This window comes from Eubalaena glacialis, chromosome 2 (genome assembly GCF_028564815.1).
Source record: "Eubalaena glacialis isolate mEubGla1 chromosome 2, mEubGla1.1.hap2.+ XY, whole genome shotgun sequence".
In the NCBI taxonomy this organism is placed as follows: Eukaryota; Metazoa; Chordata; class Mammalia; order Artiodactyla; family Balaenidae; genus Eubalaena; species Eubalaena glacialis.
This window is the reverse complement of record NC_083717.1, coordinates 170,315,900-170,337,029: the sequence shown is the minus strand read 5'-3', so window position 1 is coordinate 170,337,029 and position 21,130 is coordinate 170,315,900. Positions and strand designations below refer to the sequence as shown.

Genomic DNA, 21,130 nt, shown 5'->3' with positions numbered 1-21,130 from the left:
ACCTTTTCAGTGCCTCTAGCTCCTGCTGGGCAGGCCCTCCACAGTTATGACTTAAACCAATTGACCGCATCCCTGGGCTCCATAACACCACCTCCCTTTTTTACCCTTCCTTACAGACTGAATGGTTGTGTCCCCCCAGATTCAAATATGTTGAAGCCCTAACCCTCAACATGACTGTACTGGAGATAGGTCTTTTATGGAGGTGATTACCATTAAATGAGGTCATCAGGATGGAATACTGATCCTATTAAGAAGAGACAACAGAGAGCTCTCTCTCTCTCTCCCTCCCTCCCACCCCTTCTCTCCCCCATCACACACAACACAGTGAGTCGGTAGCCGCCTAGGAAAGAGGCCTCAGAATGAATTCTACCTCGCTGGCACCTTGATCTTGGACTTCCCAGCCTCTAGAATTGTTAGAAATAAAGTTCTGTTGCGTAAGCCACCCAGTCTGTGGTATTTTGTTATAGCAGCTTGAACAGACCAAGACACCCTTGCAGCTGAGGAGCTCTGGTAGCTGCCTGGCATTGCTAATTTCTGGGCTGTCTCACTGTCTCCTTCGGGCTTCTCAGCTTTTCCATCACCAATTCTCTGCATTAAACTTCCTCTATTTCAAGTGCTCACAGTGGTTTCCCATTTCCTGATCAGACCCTGAATGATTCACTCTATCATTCTCAAAGACATTGCATGGACTAAGATATATCCAGCTCCCTTCACTGACAACACAGTGTGCTGCTTAAGAAAGACACTATCAAATTAGGCTGACCTGAGTTTGAATCCTGACCCCACCCACTTCCTTGTTCAGTCGCCAAAGTGTAACATTAGTCTCACTAAGCTTCAGTTTCTTCATCTGCAAAATGGGGATAAAAATATTAACGTCTAGCCCACAGAGGAAATAATGCTTGAAAGGTACTTAGCATAGTGCCTGACACAGAGAAAGTGTTCAGTAAGTGTTAGCTAATATACTAGGAGGAGGGACAGGGCCTGGTGAGAAGCTGACATTGTCGGCCATAATTAGCAGAGTGGTCTTATAATTTGCGATGTGTAGTCAGTCTCCTAAAAGTGCTGGGAGCCTCTTGCGCAGCATCCTAGAAACTTGTTTATAATCCCCTTGTTTATAATCAGTGTCCGGAACACATTATGGGAGAATCTCAGAAAGTCAGGTTGGCCCTGATTTCCTAATTACCACAGAACACCTTACATTAGGCCCGCCTTTTTTTCTGTACTATCTACAGCTGGCCCTGAACTCGCCCTCGGTTTCTGGGCCTTTAACCAAAGGACCCCAATATCGGACTTCCCTGGTGACGCAGTGGTTGAGAATCTGCCTGCCAATGCAGGGGACACGGGTTTGAGCCCTGGTCCGGGAAGATCCCACATGCCGCGGAGCAGCTAAGCCCGTGCGCCACAACTACTGAGCCTGTGCTCTAGAGCCCGCGAGCCACAACTACTGAAGCCCACGCACCTAGAGCCCACACTCCACAACAAGAGAAGCCACCTCAGTGAGAAGCCTGAGCACCGCAACAAAGAGGAGCCCCTGATCGCCGCAACTAGAGAAAGCCCGCGCGCAGCAACCAAGACCCAATGCAGCCAAAAAAAAAAAGCACCCCAATATCTGCAGTCCTCTCTCCCCTCACCCTTCACCCTTCACATACCCCAGCTGGACCCCAGCATCTGAGGCCTTCCAAAGCCATCGAAAACCTAAGGAACTGCTGAGAATTCCCGACCTGGAGTCAGCAAATGTTTTCTGTAAAGGGCCAGATAGTAAATATTTCAAGGTTTGTTTGCAGGCCACTTACAGTTTGCATGCTAACTACTCAGTTCCACCTTTTTAGTGTGAAAGGAGCAGTAAGTGAATGGGCATGGCTGTGTACTAATCAAACTGTATTTATAGACACTGATATTTGACTTTCATATAATTTTTACCCGTCACATAATATTATTCTTCTTTTGATTTTTAACTACCTGAAATATAAAAAATATTCTTAGCTCTCAGGCTGTACAAAAACAGGTAGCAGGCAGAAAATGGCCTGCAAGCCATAGTTTTCTGATGGCTTTTACTCAAGTTCCTGTGCTTTTTTAGTTGTTGCCCTCTTTCTTTCCTTCTTTGCTGTGTGACACTGGGTAAGTCACTTAGCCTCTCTGGGCTTCAGGGTTTTTAAAATTAAATTATTATTCAGTTTTATTGAGATATAATTGACATACAATACTGTATAAGTTTAAGGTGTACAGCATAATGATTTGACATACATATATTGTGAAATGATTACCACAATAATTTTTTTTTTTTTTTTCTTTTTGGCCCTGCTGCCCAACATGCAGGATCTTAGTTCCCCCATCAGGGATCGAAACTGCATTCCCCTGTAGTGGAAGCCCGGAGTCTTAACCACTGGACCGCTAGGGAAGTCCCATACCACAATAATTTTAGTTCACATCCATCTGGGCTTCAGTTCTTTCCCAGTAACCCCAGAGAAGCAGTAAATGAGTGTTTATTAAAACCAGCTCTTCGGTGAGGATGGGGCAGGAGAGCAGCTGTTGGTTTTGCTGTTCCTGTTTTCAATCTTTTTTTAATTGTTTAGGTTTCCAGGTAAAAATGTCATTTCAACAAAAGTTCCCCACGAACGAATTAATTTGGGAAATTACTAATTGATCCAGGGGTTCCAAATCTTTTCCCTGCCTCCTCATTCTTTACCAGCACAAAACAAATCCAACATTTCAAAGAGTAGAGACGAAATGGCGTAAAAGTTTACTTTCCTTTCTGAGTACTCCCTTATCAGATGATCAGTATGTTTGTTTATGTCTTGTTTATGTATTTGTTCTACGCACAAAGTTCCATTCACTCATTAAAGAAACATTTGCGGAGCATCTCCTATGTGCAGCGCACACCCTGGAGGTTCTGAAGTGAACAAAAAAGACTTGATTTCTCCCGAAGGAGCCGAGTGATGAAAGAAGGGGCGCGGGTGGGGTGGGGGGACGGCTAGTGCTGTGCGGATGGACCACGTAGGAATGCAGGGAAAGAGGGAGGGACAATTGGATGGAAATCGACCCCAGCTTCTGTGTTCCCAGAATTGTCCAACTGTCACTCCCTGCTATCTTACCTCCCCGACTTCCTTCCGGTGCTTTCGCCAAACACAGGCTTCAGTTTCCCGGGCTAGCGCCTGCGCCAGCGCATCCTTTCCGCCCCTGCCGTTCCCAGCGCACAGGAGAGAAGGGAAAGAGCTTGGAAGTCACGCCCTTCTGCCACGCACGCCCACAGCCCCTCTCCCTCGCCCTTCTTGGAACTGCTCACTGCCCCGCTCACAGCCGCCGCCCCATTACTGCACTTATCAGTTCGGGCCACGTGAAAACCTGGCGACCCGCAGGGCGGCGTTCTGGCCTCCACGCAGTGTTCTGATCTCTGTAGGGAAACAGTATTAAGGCTGACCCCAATCTGTTTCAGTGACCTTTTCCAGAGAGAAACGTTGCTGCCAACTATTGCTAGGGAATGCACACAAACACACGTTCTCTGTGAGACTTCGGTCTGAAATAGCCTCAAGTCCTGGCTTTCACTCTTCTGGGGTGGGGCTGGGCTGAGAGGTTAGAGGGACGCCTAATCCTACCCTCTATTTTCTCAGTGACAACTCTTTTTCTTCTCTAGGGCCAGTCCTTTCTTTCCTTCTTATTTCTTTACCCACATCTTTTCCTCACTCCTCATTCAAGAAAAGTCCTTACAAGATCGAATTTTGACTTCTTTTGTAAGGAATTTTCAGCAATGCCCAGGGGTAGCTTTTACCTCTCAGCTTTTCACCTGCTGTTGGAATCTGTTTCTCTCAGGCTGATTGGCCCCTTCTCACCCACTCCCTAAAGCACTCAACATTAGTGATTTTTATCTCCCTTCCTTTCTTTGTCACCCAATATGGTAGACACTTAGGAGTATCTTTTAGCCCCTGTCTCTCCCTTCTTTGAGAATTTCACACACACCACACTTCTGGGTGAGCCCTTGGCAACCATGTTTGAGTTTGAGCACATGATCTTGCCTCCATGGTATTAACTGGGCCAGGGAGGTACGGGACTCACAACTGCGTCAAGCCTATTCTCTCTTCCAGACTTTGGAATTGAGCTGGAGACTCCAATGGCAACCTGAGCTGGTCTCTTAGGTGCAGGAAATGCAGACAGGGAAGGCTTGGCCATGTGAATGTTGAATCAGTGAAAACTGGTCTGTAGAGAAGAAAGGACACATTCTCAGAAGCAGAGATGAGGCTAGAAGAGTAACTCCCTAAGGATGTGACAGCTTTCTTGTTCCTGTTTCCTGACCTTTGAGAGCAGCTGCCCTTGGGTTCCTTGAGATTCGCAATGAATGTGATATATAAGCCTTTGTGAGATAGGATGTACTTTACTGCAAGTAAGAGATAGCCTAAATCAGGGGTCCCCAACCAGGCTGCACAGCAGGAGGTGAGCGGCGGGTGAGCCAGCGAAGCTTCATCTGCTGCTCCCCAATCGCTCCCATTACTGCCTGAACCACCACCCCACCCGCTGCTGTCTGTGGAAGAATAGTCTTCCACGAAACCAGTCCCTGGTGCCAAAAAGGTTGGGGACCTCCGACCTAAATGACAGTTGCTTGAACCATTAGGACATTTTTTTCCTTTAAAAAGTCTGGAGGCAGGCATAGTTGGGGTGTGTTCAGTTCAGCTATGTCATTAAGGACCCAGGTTCTTTCCACCTTTTGGCTATACTACTCAGCATGAATTTCCATTCTTGTGCTTGTTGTTGCCTCATGGTCTCAACATTGCTGCCATGGCTCTAGACATCATGTTTTCACATCATTGCATCAAGTAAGAAAGAAGAGAGGAGACAGGAAGGGGCTCAATTTTTGTTAATAAAGAGAAATACCTCTTTCTCAGAGGCTCCACAGAAGACTTCCTCTTATATTGGCTAGAACAGTGTTGAATATCTACTCTACCTGCAAGGGAGGCTGGAAAAGTGAGTGGCAAAGGGGAATTAGATTTCCATGATTAGCTTAGACCAATTATGATTTGTGGGGTTGGCAGGACATCTGCTGTGAAATCAAGGAATTTCCTTCCTGTACCTGAATAAAATCAGCAAGGAAGAAGGTACGAGGGGGAGGGGGAGTTGGTGTGGCATATAAAACAAACAGTGTCTGCCACACCTTCCTCAAACTTCCTGTTCCATTAAGGCTAATTTAACTCTATCTGTTACTTGTAACTAAAAGAATCTTGACTAAGACTCCTGTAAAAAGAGAATGCCTCTTTCCCCATTTCTCTGACTTACCTCCTGCCCCTCCTTCCCCAGGGAGGTGGAATGGGGTACCTGGTTGGTGTGAGGTATGTTCTCCCCTGGGTGGGGATGCTCTATTGATGGTCCTGGCTAGGAGGATCTGGTTTCTTTCTTTCTCTCTCCACCAGGACCATTGGGAGACAGAAACATGCATATGTGTTGCAGACTCAAACTTTCCCTTAGGTGGGCTGCCCAAGGTCTAGATTGGAGGTGAGAAGTTGTCACTCACACACAAGCCACAGATCCCTTATAACAGTAATAAAGGTGACATTTTGTCAGGTGACATTTTTGTAAGCTACGTAATTTGGGGGACCCAGTACAAAATGAAAGTTACTGAAAATTTCAAGATGGTGACGGCAGAACATTAAACCAAGTACAGGGCCCTGTGCAATTCACATAGGCCCCAAGCCCATGAATTTAACCCAACACTTTAATTCTGCATCTGCTGACCCTTTTTTCTTACTTCTCAGTTGGTTCAGAACTTTGGTGAAGTTAAGAGTATTATTTACTGGGCCCCTTTGAACCCCAATGACACTTAACATGGATTTTCAGCAGTTATCCCTTTCCTTCCCTTCCCAGCGCCCCCAATCAATGCCCTGATGCACATGCATGTACAGTTCTCTTACTCATATCAAGATAGCTGAGATTCACCCCTATATTTTGAAATCTGTCCTTAAGCCTCACCACCAGAATTATAGAAATTAATATACAGGCTATTGGCTTCGGTGTATACAGCCTTGGGTTCTTATTTTCCCTCTGCCGTTCACTACTAGTATATGGATTTGAGTCTGTTACTGATCCTCTAGGACAGCGGTCCCCAACCTTTTTGGCACCAGGGACCGGTTTCATGGAAGACAATTTTTCCATGGATGGGGGTGGGGCGAGGGGGGTGGGGTGGTGGTTCAGGCGGTAATGCGATCGATGGGGAGCAATGGGGAGCGATGGGGAGCCGCAGATGAAGCTTTGCTCGCTCCCCCGCCGCTAACCTCCTGCTGTGCGGCCTGGTTCCTAACAGGCCAAGGAGTTGGGGACCCCTGTTCTAGGAGACTCAGTTTCCTCATATGCAAGATGGGGCCGGTGATAATGTATGTTAGCTCTCGGCACACTATAGAAAGTGAATAGTTTTTGAAGGAATATCACAGTCATATCCATCCATTCCTTCCTCCCCTCCCCTCCCTCCCCCCCTTCTCCCCTTCCTCCCTCCTTTCCTTTCTTCCTTCCTTTTATTCAATTATTATCAAGTACTCCATGGGCCAGGTACTGAAGTAGGTGCTGCTGAAATTACAGAGTTTATAAAACACAGACCCTTTCCTATCAATAAAGAGGACAGTATCCTGGTGAGAGTTGGTTGGTTTTTTGTTTTGTTTTGTTTAGTAAAGTATCTTAGGTTTTGTTTTTAACAGCTTTATCATGATGTAATTTATATATATTAAACTTCAACACCTATAGTATACAATGCAGTGAGTGGTTTTTAGTATATTTATAGAGTTGCACTGCCATCACCATAATCTAATTTTAGACTATTTTCATGGTCCCACCCTGCAAACCTGTACCCATTAGCAGTCATTCCCAATCCCTCTGCCCTCTCCTTATTCTACCCCCATATATACCCCACCGCACCCCAGCCAAGACAATCACTAATTTATTCTCTGTCTCTGGTTTGCCTGTTCTGGACCAATATATAGTTTTTTTGGTCTGGCTTCTTTCACTTAGCATAATGTTTTCAAGTTTCATGTATGTTGTAGCATGTATCAGTACTTCACTCCTTTTTTATTGCTAAATAATATTCCATTGTATGGATATATGAGCTTTTGTTTATCTATTCAACAGCTGATGTACATTTGAGTTGTTTCTACATTTTGATATTATGAATGATGCTGCTACGAAGATTTGTATACAAGTTTTTGTGTTGACATATGCTTTCATTTTTTCTGTGTAGGTATCTAGGAGTGGAATCACAGGGTCATATGCTAACACTATGTTTAACATTTTGAGGACCTGCCAAACTGTTTTACAAAGCTGCTGAACCATTTTACATTCCCACCAGCAATGTATGAGGGTTCCAGTTCCTCCACATCCTCATTAACATTTGCTATTGTCTGGCTTTTAGTTTTAGCTATCCTAGTGGTTATGAAGTTGTGGTTTTGATTTATATTCCCCAAATGACTAATGATGTTGAGCATGTTTTCATTTGCTTATTAGACATTTGCATTTCCTCTTTGGAGAAATGTTTATTCAAATCCTTTGCCCATTTAAAAATCAAGTTATTTGTCTTTTTATTATTAAACTATAAGAGTTCTCTATATGCTCTGGATACAAGTCTCTTATCAGATGCATGATTTGCAAATATTTCTTCCCATTCTTTTTTTTTTAAATAAATTTATTTATTTTTGGCTGCATTGGGTCTTCGTTGCTGCACACGGGCTTCCTCTAGTTGCAGCGAGCAGGAGCTACTCTTCTTTGCAGTGCTCAGGCTTCTCATTGTGATGACTTCTCTTGTGGAGCATGGACTCTAGGCACACGGGCTTCAGTAGTTGTGGCACGTGGGCTCAGTAGTTGTGGCTTGCAGGCTCTAGAGTGCAGGCTCAGTAGTTGTGGTGCACGGGCTCAGTTGTTCCATAACATGTGCGACCTTCCCGGACCAAGGCTCGAACCCATGTCCCCTGCACTGGCAGGCGGATTCTTAACCACTTGCCACCAGGGAAGCCCCTATTTGTTCCCATTCTGTAGGTTGTCTTTTCACTTTCTTAATGGTGTCCTTTGAATACTAAAAATTCTTAATTTTGATGAAATCCAATCTTTCTATTTTTTCTTTGGTTGCTTATGCTTTTGGTATCATAGGTAAAACCATTGCTAAATCCATGGTCATGAAGATTTATACCATTATTTTCTTCTAAGGATTTTATAGTTTTTAGCTCTTACCTTTAGTTCTTTGATCCATTTTGACTTTGCTCACTTCCTGATGTTGCGTCACTCTTACTTGGGCTTTCCTTGTGGTAGCCAAATGGCTACAGTAGCTGTAGGCTTCACATTCATACAGCACACCTTCTGGAAGAACAGGTAGATTTCTTCCCTCCAAGCATAGAACCCAAATCTCCAGTCTTACCATGACTGAATCAACTAAGTTCCTGTGTCTGTCCCTGAACCAATCACTGTGGCAAGGCTCCGGGCAATAGTCATCTCTAAATATATGACTATTGACCAGTGAAGGAAGAATGAAATAGATGATGGAGAAGCAACCAGTTGAAATGTGAGATATAGATTGGCAGATTAGCATGGGATGGTCAGCATGGGGAAAGGCAGGTTTGGATTGAAATAAAAGATGACTCTATAGTTGTCATTTATGTCTTAAAAGGTGTCATTGATATAAAACATAAATATACTATATTTTGAAATGTTAGAGTATCAGTGTCTTAAAGTAGGTGCAAGAAAGTTCCTTTTCCCTGTCAACTGCTTGAGCACCCCTGTTGCATCTCCAGAACTTGTTCTAATTCCTGTGCTTTTCAGGACATCTATTGAGAGAACTTGTTGTGTGACTTTGGAGATACCCCAAGAGCATAAACAACAAAATAGCCCTCTTCTAGATACAAGTTGAAATGGCTCTCCCAGACAGCAGGTACCAGAATTGGTTTGGGGGGGTAGTAAAAGATAGGAAAAAAGTGAGAAAAAGTTAGGAAATATTGAGGATGGGGGAAGAACCCCAAAAGGCCATTTTAAAGGAAGTTATTTTGTACAAGAATTATGTAGCATTGTCAAGTGAATATAAAGAGAGTGATGGGGAAGACAGCAAAATCTTTGAAGAGTTCTATGATGAAGTGGAAAAGAAATGGCTGCCTCACCATAAACAAATTCTGCTTAAATATGTAAACTTCATCACTCCATAGAATACATATGCCACCTTGCCTCAGGACGAATGACCCTTCTTATTTATGTCATTTTCCTTTTAACTATTTTTTTTATTGAGGTATACTTTACATATAGTACAATTTAATTTACATCATTTAAAATTGACAATACATAACATTCAGAGCTGGTGTGGTTGTCTATGAGTCCTTTGTCACAGTTAATGCTCTCTTAAGGAGTAAATTCTGTCTGTAGAGATAATATTTCTATTTTTCTTTTTTTTAAAATTAATTATTTATTTTATTATTTTTTTTGGCTGTGTTGGGTCTTCGTTTCTGTGCGAGGGCTTTCTCTAGTTGCGGGGAGCGGGGGCCACTCCTCATCACGGTGCGCGGGCCTCTCACTGTCACGGCCTCTCTTGTTGCGGAGCACAAGCTCCAGACGCGCAGGCTCAGTAGTTGTGGCTCACGGGCCCAGTTGCTCCGCGGCATGTGGGATCTTCCCAGACCAGGGCTCGAACCCGTGTCCCCTGCATTGGCAGGCAGATTCTCAACCACTGCACCACCAGGGAAGCCCCTATTTTTCTTATACAACTACATACACAGAGGATGTTTATTAATTGCTTTGAGATGACAGTTTGATGAAGATGATAAGATATTAATCACTTTAATCAGTTTAACTAAACGTAAATTTGGGGTAAATTTCAGAGGTTAGATTTGGGAGGAGGGAGCATCTAGAACCAGTATTTCTTAAAACATCTTCTAAAAGTGTTGAGAATCTCCTAGGCATTCCTTTCCCCTGCTTCTTGTCATCATCATATTCAACATGAGCAGTGTAATGGACATCTGTTGTTTATGCCTGCCCAACACCCCTTTTTCTGGTAACAGCACCCATCTCGTCCATTTGGGAAACCACTGATCTCCCATTCTCAGAGCCTGTGGCTCAGAATTGGAGGAGTGGGTGGGCACAAGATTCAGGCCTGGCCAATCAATTCATCCACCTGAGACATGTGACCTGAGCTGGGCCAATGGGAGCTTAGCTAGGACTCTCACTGGGACCCCAGAAAAGAGGCATTCTCTCTCAGCTGAGATTTTAAAGCTGGTGGAAGGCAAGCTTGCCAGCCATGAGCCATCTTTAACATCACTTGGTGAATCTGTCTGGGAATGAAGCCAACTCAGAGGGACGCTAAACCAAGGAATCTGTTTCTGATTCCTGATCACCTGGATCCAGTCAGATCCACCTCTAGTCTTTTTGGTTATGTGAGCCGAAACTCCTCTATGCTTAATCCAGTTTGAACTCAGTTTCAAAACTTGCAAAGCAGAGTCTTGACTAATACCACCACCATCATCATAATCGTTATCTGCAACGCCACCCCCTTCTCCTCCTTCCTGGAGCTAGAAGCAAAAGTCCACTTCCTGAAGCAGATCCTCAGATGATTACAATAATCAGTGCAGTGAGTGCCCGCAGGAAGTCCAGGGTGGCAGTACGAGTGTGGTGGTTGAGGAGGGCAGAGGAAACACCAGGCAGAGCTCTATCACTGAGAGACAGGCTCCAGCTGCCTATTCTTGGAGTGTTCATCTGTCTCATCTCCGAGCTCTGATTGCAGATGCCTTGTTAGACACAGATTAAAATCACTCTACTGGATGCTCAGCAAGGCACCCCAAACCAATCAGGAAACATCATTCCTCTTAAAGCTTTGCTTTTGCAATCATTCCTTTAAACAGCTCAGGCCTCACAACAATGCAATTCTAAACTCTTGTCTCAGGGCCTACTAAGTTTTGTGAATGCAAACATTGTCACTGAAAATGATCCAAAAACGTTATTCAAGATATTCCAGCAAAAATAGGGCCAGAAACTCTAGGAGAGAAGAAGTAACTCTAAATTCATTGTATTAGCTTAAGAGTAATAAAAAGGGAACTAGCAGACCCATTTCTTGTAAATCAAGACTGTAAATTCAGGGACTTCCCTGGTGGTCCAGTGGTAAAGAATCCATCTTGCAATGCAGGGGACGTGGGTTCGATCCCTGGTCAGGGAACTAAGATTCCCACAGGCTGCAGGGCAAGTAAGCCTGCGTGACACAACTACTGAGCTTGCGTGCCTCAACAAGAGAGCCCGCGTGCCACAAACTACAGAGCCCATGTGCCCTGGAGCCTGCACACCACAACTAGAGAAGAGAAAACCCACACGCCACAACTAGAGAGAAGCCCACGCACCACAACGAAAAGCCCGCACGACATAACGAAAGATCCCACGTGCTGCAACTAAGACCCAACGCAGCCAAAAATAAATAAAATAAATAAATAATAAATAAATCTTAAAAAAAAAAAAATGACTGTAAGCTCCACAAGAGCAGAAACCATGTTTCTATCTGCTTATCATTGTATTTGCAGTACCTAGAATGATGCCCAGAAAAAAATATTTGTTGAATGACTGGCCAAAGAGATAACTGATTTTTTAAAATTAATTAGTTAATTAATTAATTTTTGGCTGCGTTGTGTCTTCGTTGCTGCGCGTGGGCTTTCTCCAGTTGTGGTGAGCGGGGGCTACTCTTTGTTGCGGTGCCTGGGTTTCTCATTGCGGTGGCTTCTCTTGTTGTGGAGCACGGGCTCTAGGCGCGCAGGCTTCAGTATTTGTGGCTTGTTGTCTCAGTAGTTGTGGCTCGCGGGCTCTAGAGCACAGGGTCAGTAGTTGTGGCGCATGGGCTTAGTTGCTTCACGGTATGTGGGATGTTCCTGGACCAGGGCTCAAACTCGTGTCCTCTGCACTGGCAGGCGGATTCTTAACCACTGCTCCACCAGGGAAGTCCAAAAGAGATAACTGATTGAATGAAGCATGAAAGGTTTGGAAAGGGAAGACCAAGTGATGGTCTCAGAGTCAGGATCAGATCGACTCAGCTCTGAGTTGTCCAGCCCTGGGTTTTGTACCAAAGCAGATTTCTTCTGGAGGGCCCTTTCTACCTTATGATTCTATTGTCATTTTAACTACTATTGGACATTGGTCATTTTCGCCTGCCCGGTGTTTGTTCCCTTTTTCTATGAGGTCCTCAGTTTCCTTTTGGGAAAGTCCTCTGCTCATTTTGTGTCCTCTTTTGGAGAGGTGAATCCTGTTAGGCACCTTCCACCATGAAAGATGAAGGTATCACACCCTTTTTTTTTGTTTGCCACCCACCCCCATGGACCAATGTGACCTAAAGTCAGCCAATCAGATACTCTCTCCCATGACTGACTCTTGGGCAAGTGACTCAAGGATGGAAGGGCTGGTTAGAGCTCATTTATTTTGGTGGTGGTGTGCTCACCCGTTTCTGCCACAAACCCTTGCTAAGGTCCTTGCTGGCTAGCCCTCTGGATCTCCCCTCACTCCTGAGTTTTTCTAAGCCTGGCCCCCCAGCCTTCAGCCAGGTCTCTGAGCTGCTAATAACCTTCCAATGAATTCCCATCTGTGCAAGTCAGGCAGCATCAACTTGTGCTGCATGCAACCAAGACCCCTATTTGACAGTGCAGGCCAGCTGCTCCTCCAGCTGTATAGTTTCTCTCACTTTATTTCTCTTCCTAGGCTGCAGTCCTGCATGGCCCTTTAAAAAAATACTATACTGGAAGCCTCTTCCTTTAATACTGATTCCAAGCAATTGTTATTTGCCCTTTCCATTCCCATTCCTTGTAGTGGACAACGATAGGGTTGTTCCTTCCTTCTCCACAGTGAATCCTCCTTCTCTGTAACTGATTCCTCACCTCCAGCAGCTTGACCTTGGGCTTTGACCATCATTGATTGGTCAAGCATTAGATATCTCACCTTAAACTGGGCCAATCAGATTTCTGTTTCCTGGGAGTTTATAAGCTTTACCTAGGGAATGTGAAAGTTATAGGTGGCTGACAGCTAAGCCTCAGAAGTGAGTTGGTTCTAGGGGGAAGGTCTATAATTTTCTGTTGCTGAGGTTTGGGATTCTTTTCTGGGTCCCAACACTTACCTATCTTGAGGAGAGTGCCAATAAATATATATAACTCTCTTTTTTTTTTTAACATCTTTATTGGACTATAATTGCTTTACAATGGTGTGTTAGTTTCTTTTTTATAACAAAGTGAATCAGCTATACATATACATATATCCCCATATCTCCTCCCTCTTGCATCTCCCTCCGACCCTCCCTATCCCACCCCTCTAGGTGGTCACAAAGCACCGAGCTGATCTCCCTGTGCTATGCTGCTGCTTCCCACTAGCTAGCTATTTTACATTTGGTAGTGTATAAAATACAACTTTCTTGATTAAGTTTTCTAATATTGGCTTATCTGCAATCAAAACAACCTTAATTCAATTCACAGTCTCCATGTGATAGAAGGCTCCTTGGAGGCAGGGCCGGATTTTCATTCATTCATCCATTTATTCACTGATCAAACATTTATTGGGCACTTACTATGTTTCAGGCACTATGGTAGGTGCTGAGAACACTAAGAGGAATTAGACAATCCCCTGAATTCACAGAGCCTGCTCTCTGTCTAGTTGGGGTATTAATGTCTTCAATCGTTCATTCATTTAACAAATAGTTCATTTATTCTAATGAACTAATCATCGCCAGCACTTATTGAATATTATGTGACAGGCCCTGGTACTAAATGTTTTTCTTATTTAATTCTCATAATTCTATGAGATATGTCCCAATTTACAGATGAAGGAACTGAGTCACCGAGAGGTTAGGCAGCTTTGCCAAAGTCACAAAGCTTCTAAGTGCTGGAGATGGGGCTCCAATCCTGTCTGACTACAGAGCTCTTGCTTCTAATCATTGTGTAACCTCCCTCTCAAAATAAAGAATCCCGAAGCAATGTGACAGACGCCTACACAGGTGTGTATAAAGTTCACAGAGAAGAAAGTGACTGATTTTGCCAAGAGGTTGGAGTTCAAGAAAGGTTTCACAGCTGAAGAGGTTTGAGCAATCTTGGAGGAAGAGAAGAATTGTAAGCCTGGTGCCTTGCACAGTACTTTGCACATGAACTCAGTAAAATGATGATAAGGCAGCTTATACCTCTGGAAGGAGTTGTTTTCCTGTGTACATGGAGCCTGGGGTGTTTCCTACTGCCTTCTGAGGCATCCCTTTTGTGATTTAGCAATGGTGTGCAAGATCATCAGATCATTTGTGTATTATATCATTCATGTTCACAAAAACTTTGTGAGGTAAGTAGTACAGGTATTAACTTCGTCAGATGGGTGAGGAAGCCAAGGTTGATGTTGCATGACTTGTAAAAGACCACACATGGTGAGTAAGTGGCAGAACAAGACAAGGCCCTGGTGTCCTACCATCTGGAGGGAGGGACTGCCTAGCAGGATTCCTTAATCTAGCCAGGCTACTTAACTCTTACTATCCAGTAAGGCATTGCTGTTTCCAGCCTGTATACCTAAGCTTCCAAAGGTTCCCTCTCCCAGGATCACCCACCCCTTCCTTCTCATTTCCAGCTCTCCAAATACTGCTCATCCTTCAAGATCAAGCTCATTCCACATCTTCCTCCCAGGCCTTCTCTAGCTTCATTCAGCCCACTGTCTAAGCCCCAGTTAAATCCGTTACCCCTGCTTCCAACCAGATTCCTGCCCTGAAAACTTCCTGTACAGAAAGTCTAGACTGGTCACTGTCAACCAGCCTTCCTCATCAGAACTCCTGTTGCCTAATCACTCCAGCCTTTGGTCAGCCTTTTATTGTTGTTTACTTTATTTATTTATTTATTTATTTAAACATTTTTATTGGAGTATAATTGCTTTACAATGGTGTGTTAGTTTCTGCTTTATAACAAAGTGAATCAGCTATACATATACATACATCCCGGTATCTCCTCCCTCTTGGGTCTCCCTCCCACCCTCCCTATCCCACCCCTCTAGGTGGTCACAAAGCACCGAGCTGATCTCCCTTATTGTTTACTTTATGTATGTACATCTTTTCTCTAATAGAATGTGAGAGGCAAACCATATGCTTCTTTTTTAGTGTCATATATCTATTGCAAAACTGCGCTCTTTGGGATCATAGTGCTTGTTGACTCCAAGAGTATATCTGTGCTGCCTACCTGCTGTTAGATTATTCAGCTTCTAAATCATGAAAAATGGATATCCTGTCAACCCCCTTTCTAAAGCTCCTAGGGGGTGGGGGAAGAACGCAGGGGCATGGACGCATTCAGCAATTAATAATAACCAACACTTAGTAATGTATACTAATTGCCAGGTCCTGTACAAAATACACTACATGTAATAACTCATTAAATCCTCAGGACCTTTATTATTATCCCCCCTGAACAGCTGAAGACATATAGAGGTCACTCAGGTAGTAAGTGGCACAGCCAGTATTCAAACCCAGACTGACTGCAGGGTCCATACTCTTAAACATGACACTAAATTCTTTATGGGTAACCAAAAGTTTCTTGCTACAATGTAGATCCATTTCCTCTCTTTCTAATAACTATGGGAATATAGAGCTAAAGAGATGAAAAATAATATGTATACATTATGCTTCTAATATGAGCCAGGTATTGTGATAGGTGCAAAGTGGCTTATTAATGTAATTCTTGCAATGAGTCTATGAAGCAGGAAGTATTAACTCCATTTTAAAGAATTTGGCTCCCAAAGTGGTTAAACACTCAAGGTTTAGCTTCTGGTTACTGGCAGAGCTGGAATAAGACCAGGTTTCTTGACTTTCAAGGAAGTGTTCTTAAAAGGAAGTTGTACAGAAAACCCTGATAGGGACAGATGTGAAGGGCAAAGAGACACCCGAATCATTACTTAAAATGTGTTAATGTATGATGCATATTGAAGAATGGTGAGGGAAAGTCGAAAAAGGCGTACTATAAAAACCCACAGAAGAATTAGCTAATTAAATTAAGGGCTGGGATTAAACCCGAGAACTTCCCAGGAGGCAAGGGCAGAGAGCGTGCCACCTGTCCAAAAGAGGAAACCCGCTCTAGAGACCTGGTCCCAGGTCTAAAGGTCGCTTCAGAAAACCCCCTTGACACCCGCGAGCCGCTTTATTCCACCCCGTGATTGGCCAGGTAGGAGCCTGGGGTCCGCCTCCTCCTCCTCCAGATTGGTCAGCAGTCCTCAGGCTCACGACACTCCTGTGCGCCCCGCCTGGTCTCCAGCTCCCGGGCCCAGCCTACGGCGAGCCGCTGCTTCGGAGGGGGAGCGGGTCCCGCCCCCATGTGACGGCCCGGCAGGGAATTGGCGGCGGCGTGTAGCCCTTTCCGGTTTCGCGGAGGTTGGAGGGGTGCGGAGCGGGACTTGGAGCCGCTGCCGCCTCGGCCGCCGCTTACGGATACTGCCTTGCGCCTAGTGCTGCCGGGACGATGCGGACGGAGCCCGGAGGCTGCTGCTGCCGTCGCCCGGTGCGGGCGAACGACTGCGTGGCGAACGGGGAGGTGCGCAACGGGTACGTGAGGAGCAGCGCCGCTACTGCTGCAGCCGCTGCCGGCCAGGTACTGTGGGACCAGGCGGCCGGGCCGGGCTGGGAGCGGTGGGCCGGGACCCCGCGGGCTGGCGCCCTTGCGGAGGGGCGGCGAGGCCGGGCAGGGTCGCGGTGACTGTCCGCGGGGCCGGGCGCGGCTCAGGTGTGCTGGCGGCAGTGTCCGGGCGCTGACTGGGCCTGCCCCGGGCCGGAAGGCTCAAGGGCGGCGCTGGGGCTCCCCCCGTCTCTCCGCGCCTGAGGTCTTCCTCTCCTCCCCCCGGAGGTTGGGCTCTACTTCCTCTACCCGATCCCGCCAGAAGTGGGGGCTGCCCCCCAGGAGAGGCAGGGAGTGCCCCCTCGGACCCCAGGAGGATCCCCCCGAGGCTCCCTCCTGTGGCTTTCGGGTGGTTGCTTCCTCCTAGAGCTCTGAAGCCCTCCAGGGAAAACCACATTTAGGATCCTCAGGAGGCAAAGCAAGTTAGGAGGTGGGACCAGGCGGAAACACACCCGGTCTTTTCCTACCACGTACCTACCCCCGTCTACAAGTAAGGCCTTGGACCACAAGTCTGGCAGTGAACCCGGTCCAGAGCCTAAAAAGCGTTATGGTCTTGGCCCGAGGTGAGACCCCATCTCGGGCTCCAGGTTGAGTTAGGTGGTCCTGCTGACCCCTTGAGCAAGAGTGCTATCCCACGAGGGGATGGTTTAGCCTGGTGGTGACTTGTGGTGAGTCTGTACTAACTCACCAAGGCTGAATCACCAACCCAGTCCAGGCGGTTCTGAAATATTTTGAAAAGTTCTGAATTCAAGGCAGTAATTAATATCAAGCTTCACGTTCTCTGGACTGACAGCTATTCTGCTGAAATGTGTTTTTAACTATGAGCTGGTTAAAAAGATGCAAGGTCAGTGTTGGTGGAAGAGAGTGTTGAGATGTCTGCAGTTGACTTTGATGCTTATAAATCTCTTTAAGAAATTAAGGAAATCATTTTTTTTTTTCACAAATAGTCTCTTCCCCACGGCAGGAAATGTGACTGTTGTAATTTGGCATTACCGTAAATATCTGGCAGCCTTCTCCCCCAGTCAGTAGACAGGAGAGATTAGGCCTGTTACTGTTTGGTGTGAAACAGAAAATAAAGCATTTCTCCGGGTCAGGTTGAGATATTAAGACCACAAGAGTTGGGGGGAAATACATAAAAGAGACTTGACCTCCCCTGAAGTTGTAAGGCGTAAGGCAACATAATACACAGATTCAAAAAATTTGTTTTCATTTTTGAAGAAATAATTGTGTGAGACAGGAAGTGATAAGAATCAGCTCATTGTAAGCCATGGAAGAAGTTGTTTTCCCAGCAGTGTAAATGGCTAATAAGACAAAATTGTTGTGGTATAAATTGTAAAAGGGAAACCTAATGGTGGCAGTTAGAAAATACATTGCAGGCCAGTGAGTGCGTTACGATTTTTAAGAGGGAGAAGGAAATCAAGAGCAAGGTGTCCACACGATAGAGGTGCTTTGTGTTTAAGTGCTCTTTTCACTTAACACACTTATGTTCTGAGTTAGTAGTAAATCAGATTTCTCCCTCCCATAATCCTGAACAGTTTAGCATTGGTGGGCATGACATTTCTTCAGAGATTGCTAACTGATAAGATGAAGAAATACCAAGTTGCTAACATGAAATTTAAAAATCTGTATAACTGGAAAATCTGCCTGACTTTTCTAACATATTTTAGTGAAAAATTTCACTCAAGGCACAATGGTGGCATTTGGAAGAATGGTCTGGTGGAATGCCCTAAAGAATGTTTAGGGCTGCAGTATCCCTTCTAGAAAACAATTTCTCAGGAGTCTTTTTTAAACAAAGACTTTAGGTATGTAGCTTTTACATGAATAGGAGGACTATTGTCTGTGGGGTGTTTTTTTTCCCCCTTTCTTTTTCCTTAAGCAAAAGAAACTTCATGAGAGCAAGAGGATCTTTAAAATATTTTTTAAAGTTGTTTTTGTTTCGATTAAAGTGATATGCTAGTGCTCCAAGCCCTGTGTATTTTTCCCCAGTTTCTGGGGGAAATATTGCCAATTATGCCGTAAAAATACACATAAGATGTCAAGTGCACAGGCGTGTGTCTTGCCTTTACTAAAATAGAGTGTAACAGGGTTTTTTTTTTTTTTTTTAATAAACTTATTTATTTTTGGCTGCGTTGGGTCTTGGTTGCTGCACACACGATTTCTCTAGTTGCTGCTCACAAGATTTCTCTAGTTGTGGCGAGCAGGGGCTACTCTTTGTTGCCATGTGCGGGCTTCTCATTGCGGTGGCTTCTCTTGTTGTGGAGCACCGGCTCTAGGCGCGCGGGCTTCAGTAGTTGTGGCTTGCGGGCTCTGGAGCACAGTCTCAGTAGTTGTGGCGCATGGGCTTAGTTGCTCCGTGGCATGTGGGATCTTCCCGGACCCATGTCCCCTGCACTGGCAGGCAGATTCTTAACCACTGTGCCACCAGGGAAGCCCTGTAACAGGGTTTTTAAACCCAGGATATAAGTTCATTTCCTCACATATCTCACCATTTGTCTTTTAATGAACAGAAGAGAAGTTAGAAACTTCTAAGATCCCTCTACCCTCTCAGGAGTCTGTATATGCTTGCCTCTTTGTTTGATTTGGGTTTAGAGTTTGAGTAAATAGCTCCTGTGGTAGAAAGGACGTTATGAAACAATCAGATGTTACTGTTTGGTTTTGTTTTCTGGGTTTTTTTTTTTCCAAATTTTTTTTTTTTATTGTGGTAAAATACACATAACATAAAATTTACCATCTTAACCATTTTTAAGTGTACAATTCAGTGGAATTAAATACATTCATAATGTTGTGCAGCCATCAACACCATCCATCTCCATAACTCTTTTCATCATGTAAAACTGAAACTCTATACCCATTAAACAGTATCTCTGCAATCTCCCCTCCTCCCAGTCCCTGGCAACCACCATTCTTTCTGTCTCTAGGAATTTGACTACCGTAAGTACCTCATATAAGTAAAAGTACTTCTCTTTTTGTGACTGACTTTATTTCATTTAGCATAACATCCTCATGGTTCATGCATGTTGTAGCATGTATCAGAATTTACTTCCTTTTTAAGGCTGAATAATATTCCATTGTATCTATATACCACATTTTGCTTAGCCATTCATGTGTCAGTGTACACTCAGTTTGCTTCCACGTTTCAGTTGTGAATAATGACACTATCAACATGGATGTGCAACCATGAATTCTTTTGGGTATATACCTAGAAGTGGAACTGCTGGATCATGTGGTAATTGTATTTTTAATTTTTTGAGGTAACACCCTACTGTTTACACAGTGGCTGTACCATTTTACATTTCCATCAATAGTGCACAAGGGTTCCAATTTCTCCACAGTCTCACCAACAATTGTTATTTCCTTTTTTTTTTTTTGATAGTAGCTGTGAGATTATAGGGACAAAAAATATATGTACATAACTTCCTCCGCTGCTGGCATAGAACTCCTAAAACGTGTGTAGTTTCCTAAGTGATAAGAGCACTGGGAGCATCTTTTGTCCTAATGTTTAGTCTTTGACCTCCAGTTTCTGACACAGAGCTCCTAAATCCCTTGACATTTCCTAGACAATAGAAACATCTTTAGTTCTAATGAGCTGACTCTTGGTGGGCTCCTGGAGGGGGTCACCGGAAAGACCAAGCCATGAATAGACACTTGGAATTCTCAGCCCCACCCCCCAGTTCTCCAGAAAGGGGAGGGAGGCTGGAAATGGAGTTAATGATCAATCATGACTACATGATGAAGCCTCCATAAAAGTCCCCAAAGTACTGGGTTTAGAGAGCTTCTGGGCTGCTGACTACGTGGAGATGCTGGGAGAGTGGCACACCTGGAAGCTCCGTGACCCTCCCCACATTCCTTGCCCTACATATCTCTTCCATCTGGGTGTTCATCTGGATCCTTTATAATATCCTTTTATAATAAACTGTTAAGCAGTAAGTAAACAATTTTCCTGAGTTCTGTGAGCTGCTCTACGAAGAGAGAGTCCCAGGAACCTCTGGTTGGTCAGAAGCACAGGTGACAACCTGGACTTGAGATTGGCATCTGAAGTTGGGGTGGAGGCAGTCTTGTGGGACTGAGCCCTTACCTGTGGGATATGACTCTATCTCCAGGTAGATAGTGATAGAAGTAAGTTAAATTGTAGGACACCTACACTTGAAACTAACACAACGTTGTAAATTAACTATATACTTCAATTTTTTAAAAAAGGAAAAAACAATGTAGGACACCCAGCTGATGTCACAGTATTGCTCAGTGGTGTGTACCCCCCGCCCCCCAAACATCTGGTCAAAAGTGTTAGCGGCAAGGTAGTGTGAGAGTAAAGGAGAGACATCACACAGGAGAATTAGGTTTTTTCTTTACGGTAGCCATCCTTATGGGTGTAGACATTACTGTTTTTTAATGATGACGGTAGATAGAGTTTTCACAAGGAAGAGAAACGGTAATTTTTCCTCCCTGCCATTCAGAGGAGTGAGAGAAGGGGGTCAGCCTTTTTTGAGGTAACAGGTGGCAATTAGTATTAAGGAAACTTAGAAAGAGAATTGGAAGCTTTGGCAGAATTAGAGCTG

The 21,130-nt window shown here is 44.6% G+C and overlaps 1 protein-coding gene across 1 annotated transcript in view; it reads left to right on the top strand.

Annotated features, from left to right (window-relative positions):
* The first annotated feature begins 16,272 nt into the window (after positions 1 to 16,272).
* SPTLC2 (serine palmitoyltransferase long chain base subunit 2) overlaps positions 16,273 to 21,130 on the top strand; it is a 119,953-nt gene continuing 115,095 nt past the window's right edge. The window contains exon 1 of the mRNA XM_061181139.1: positions 16,273 to 16,550. Coding sequence (XP_061037122.1) covers positions 16,422 to 16,550 — 129 coding nt within the window. The 5' untranslated portion in view covers positions 16,273 to 16,421. The remainder of the gene's footprint in view (positions 16,551 to 21,130) is intronic.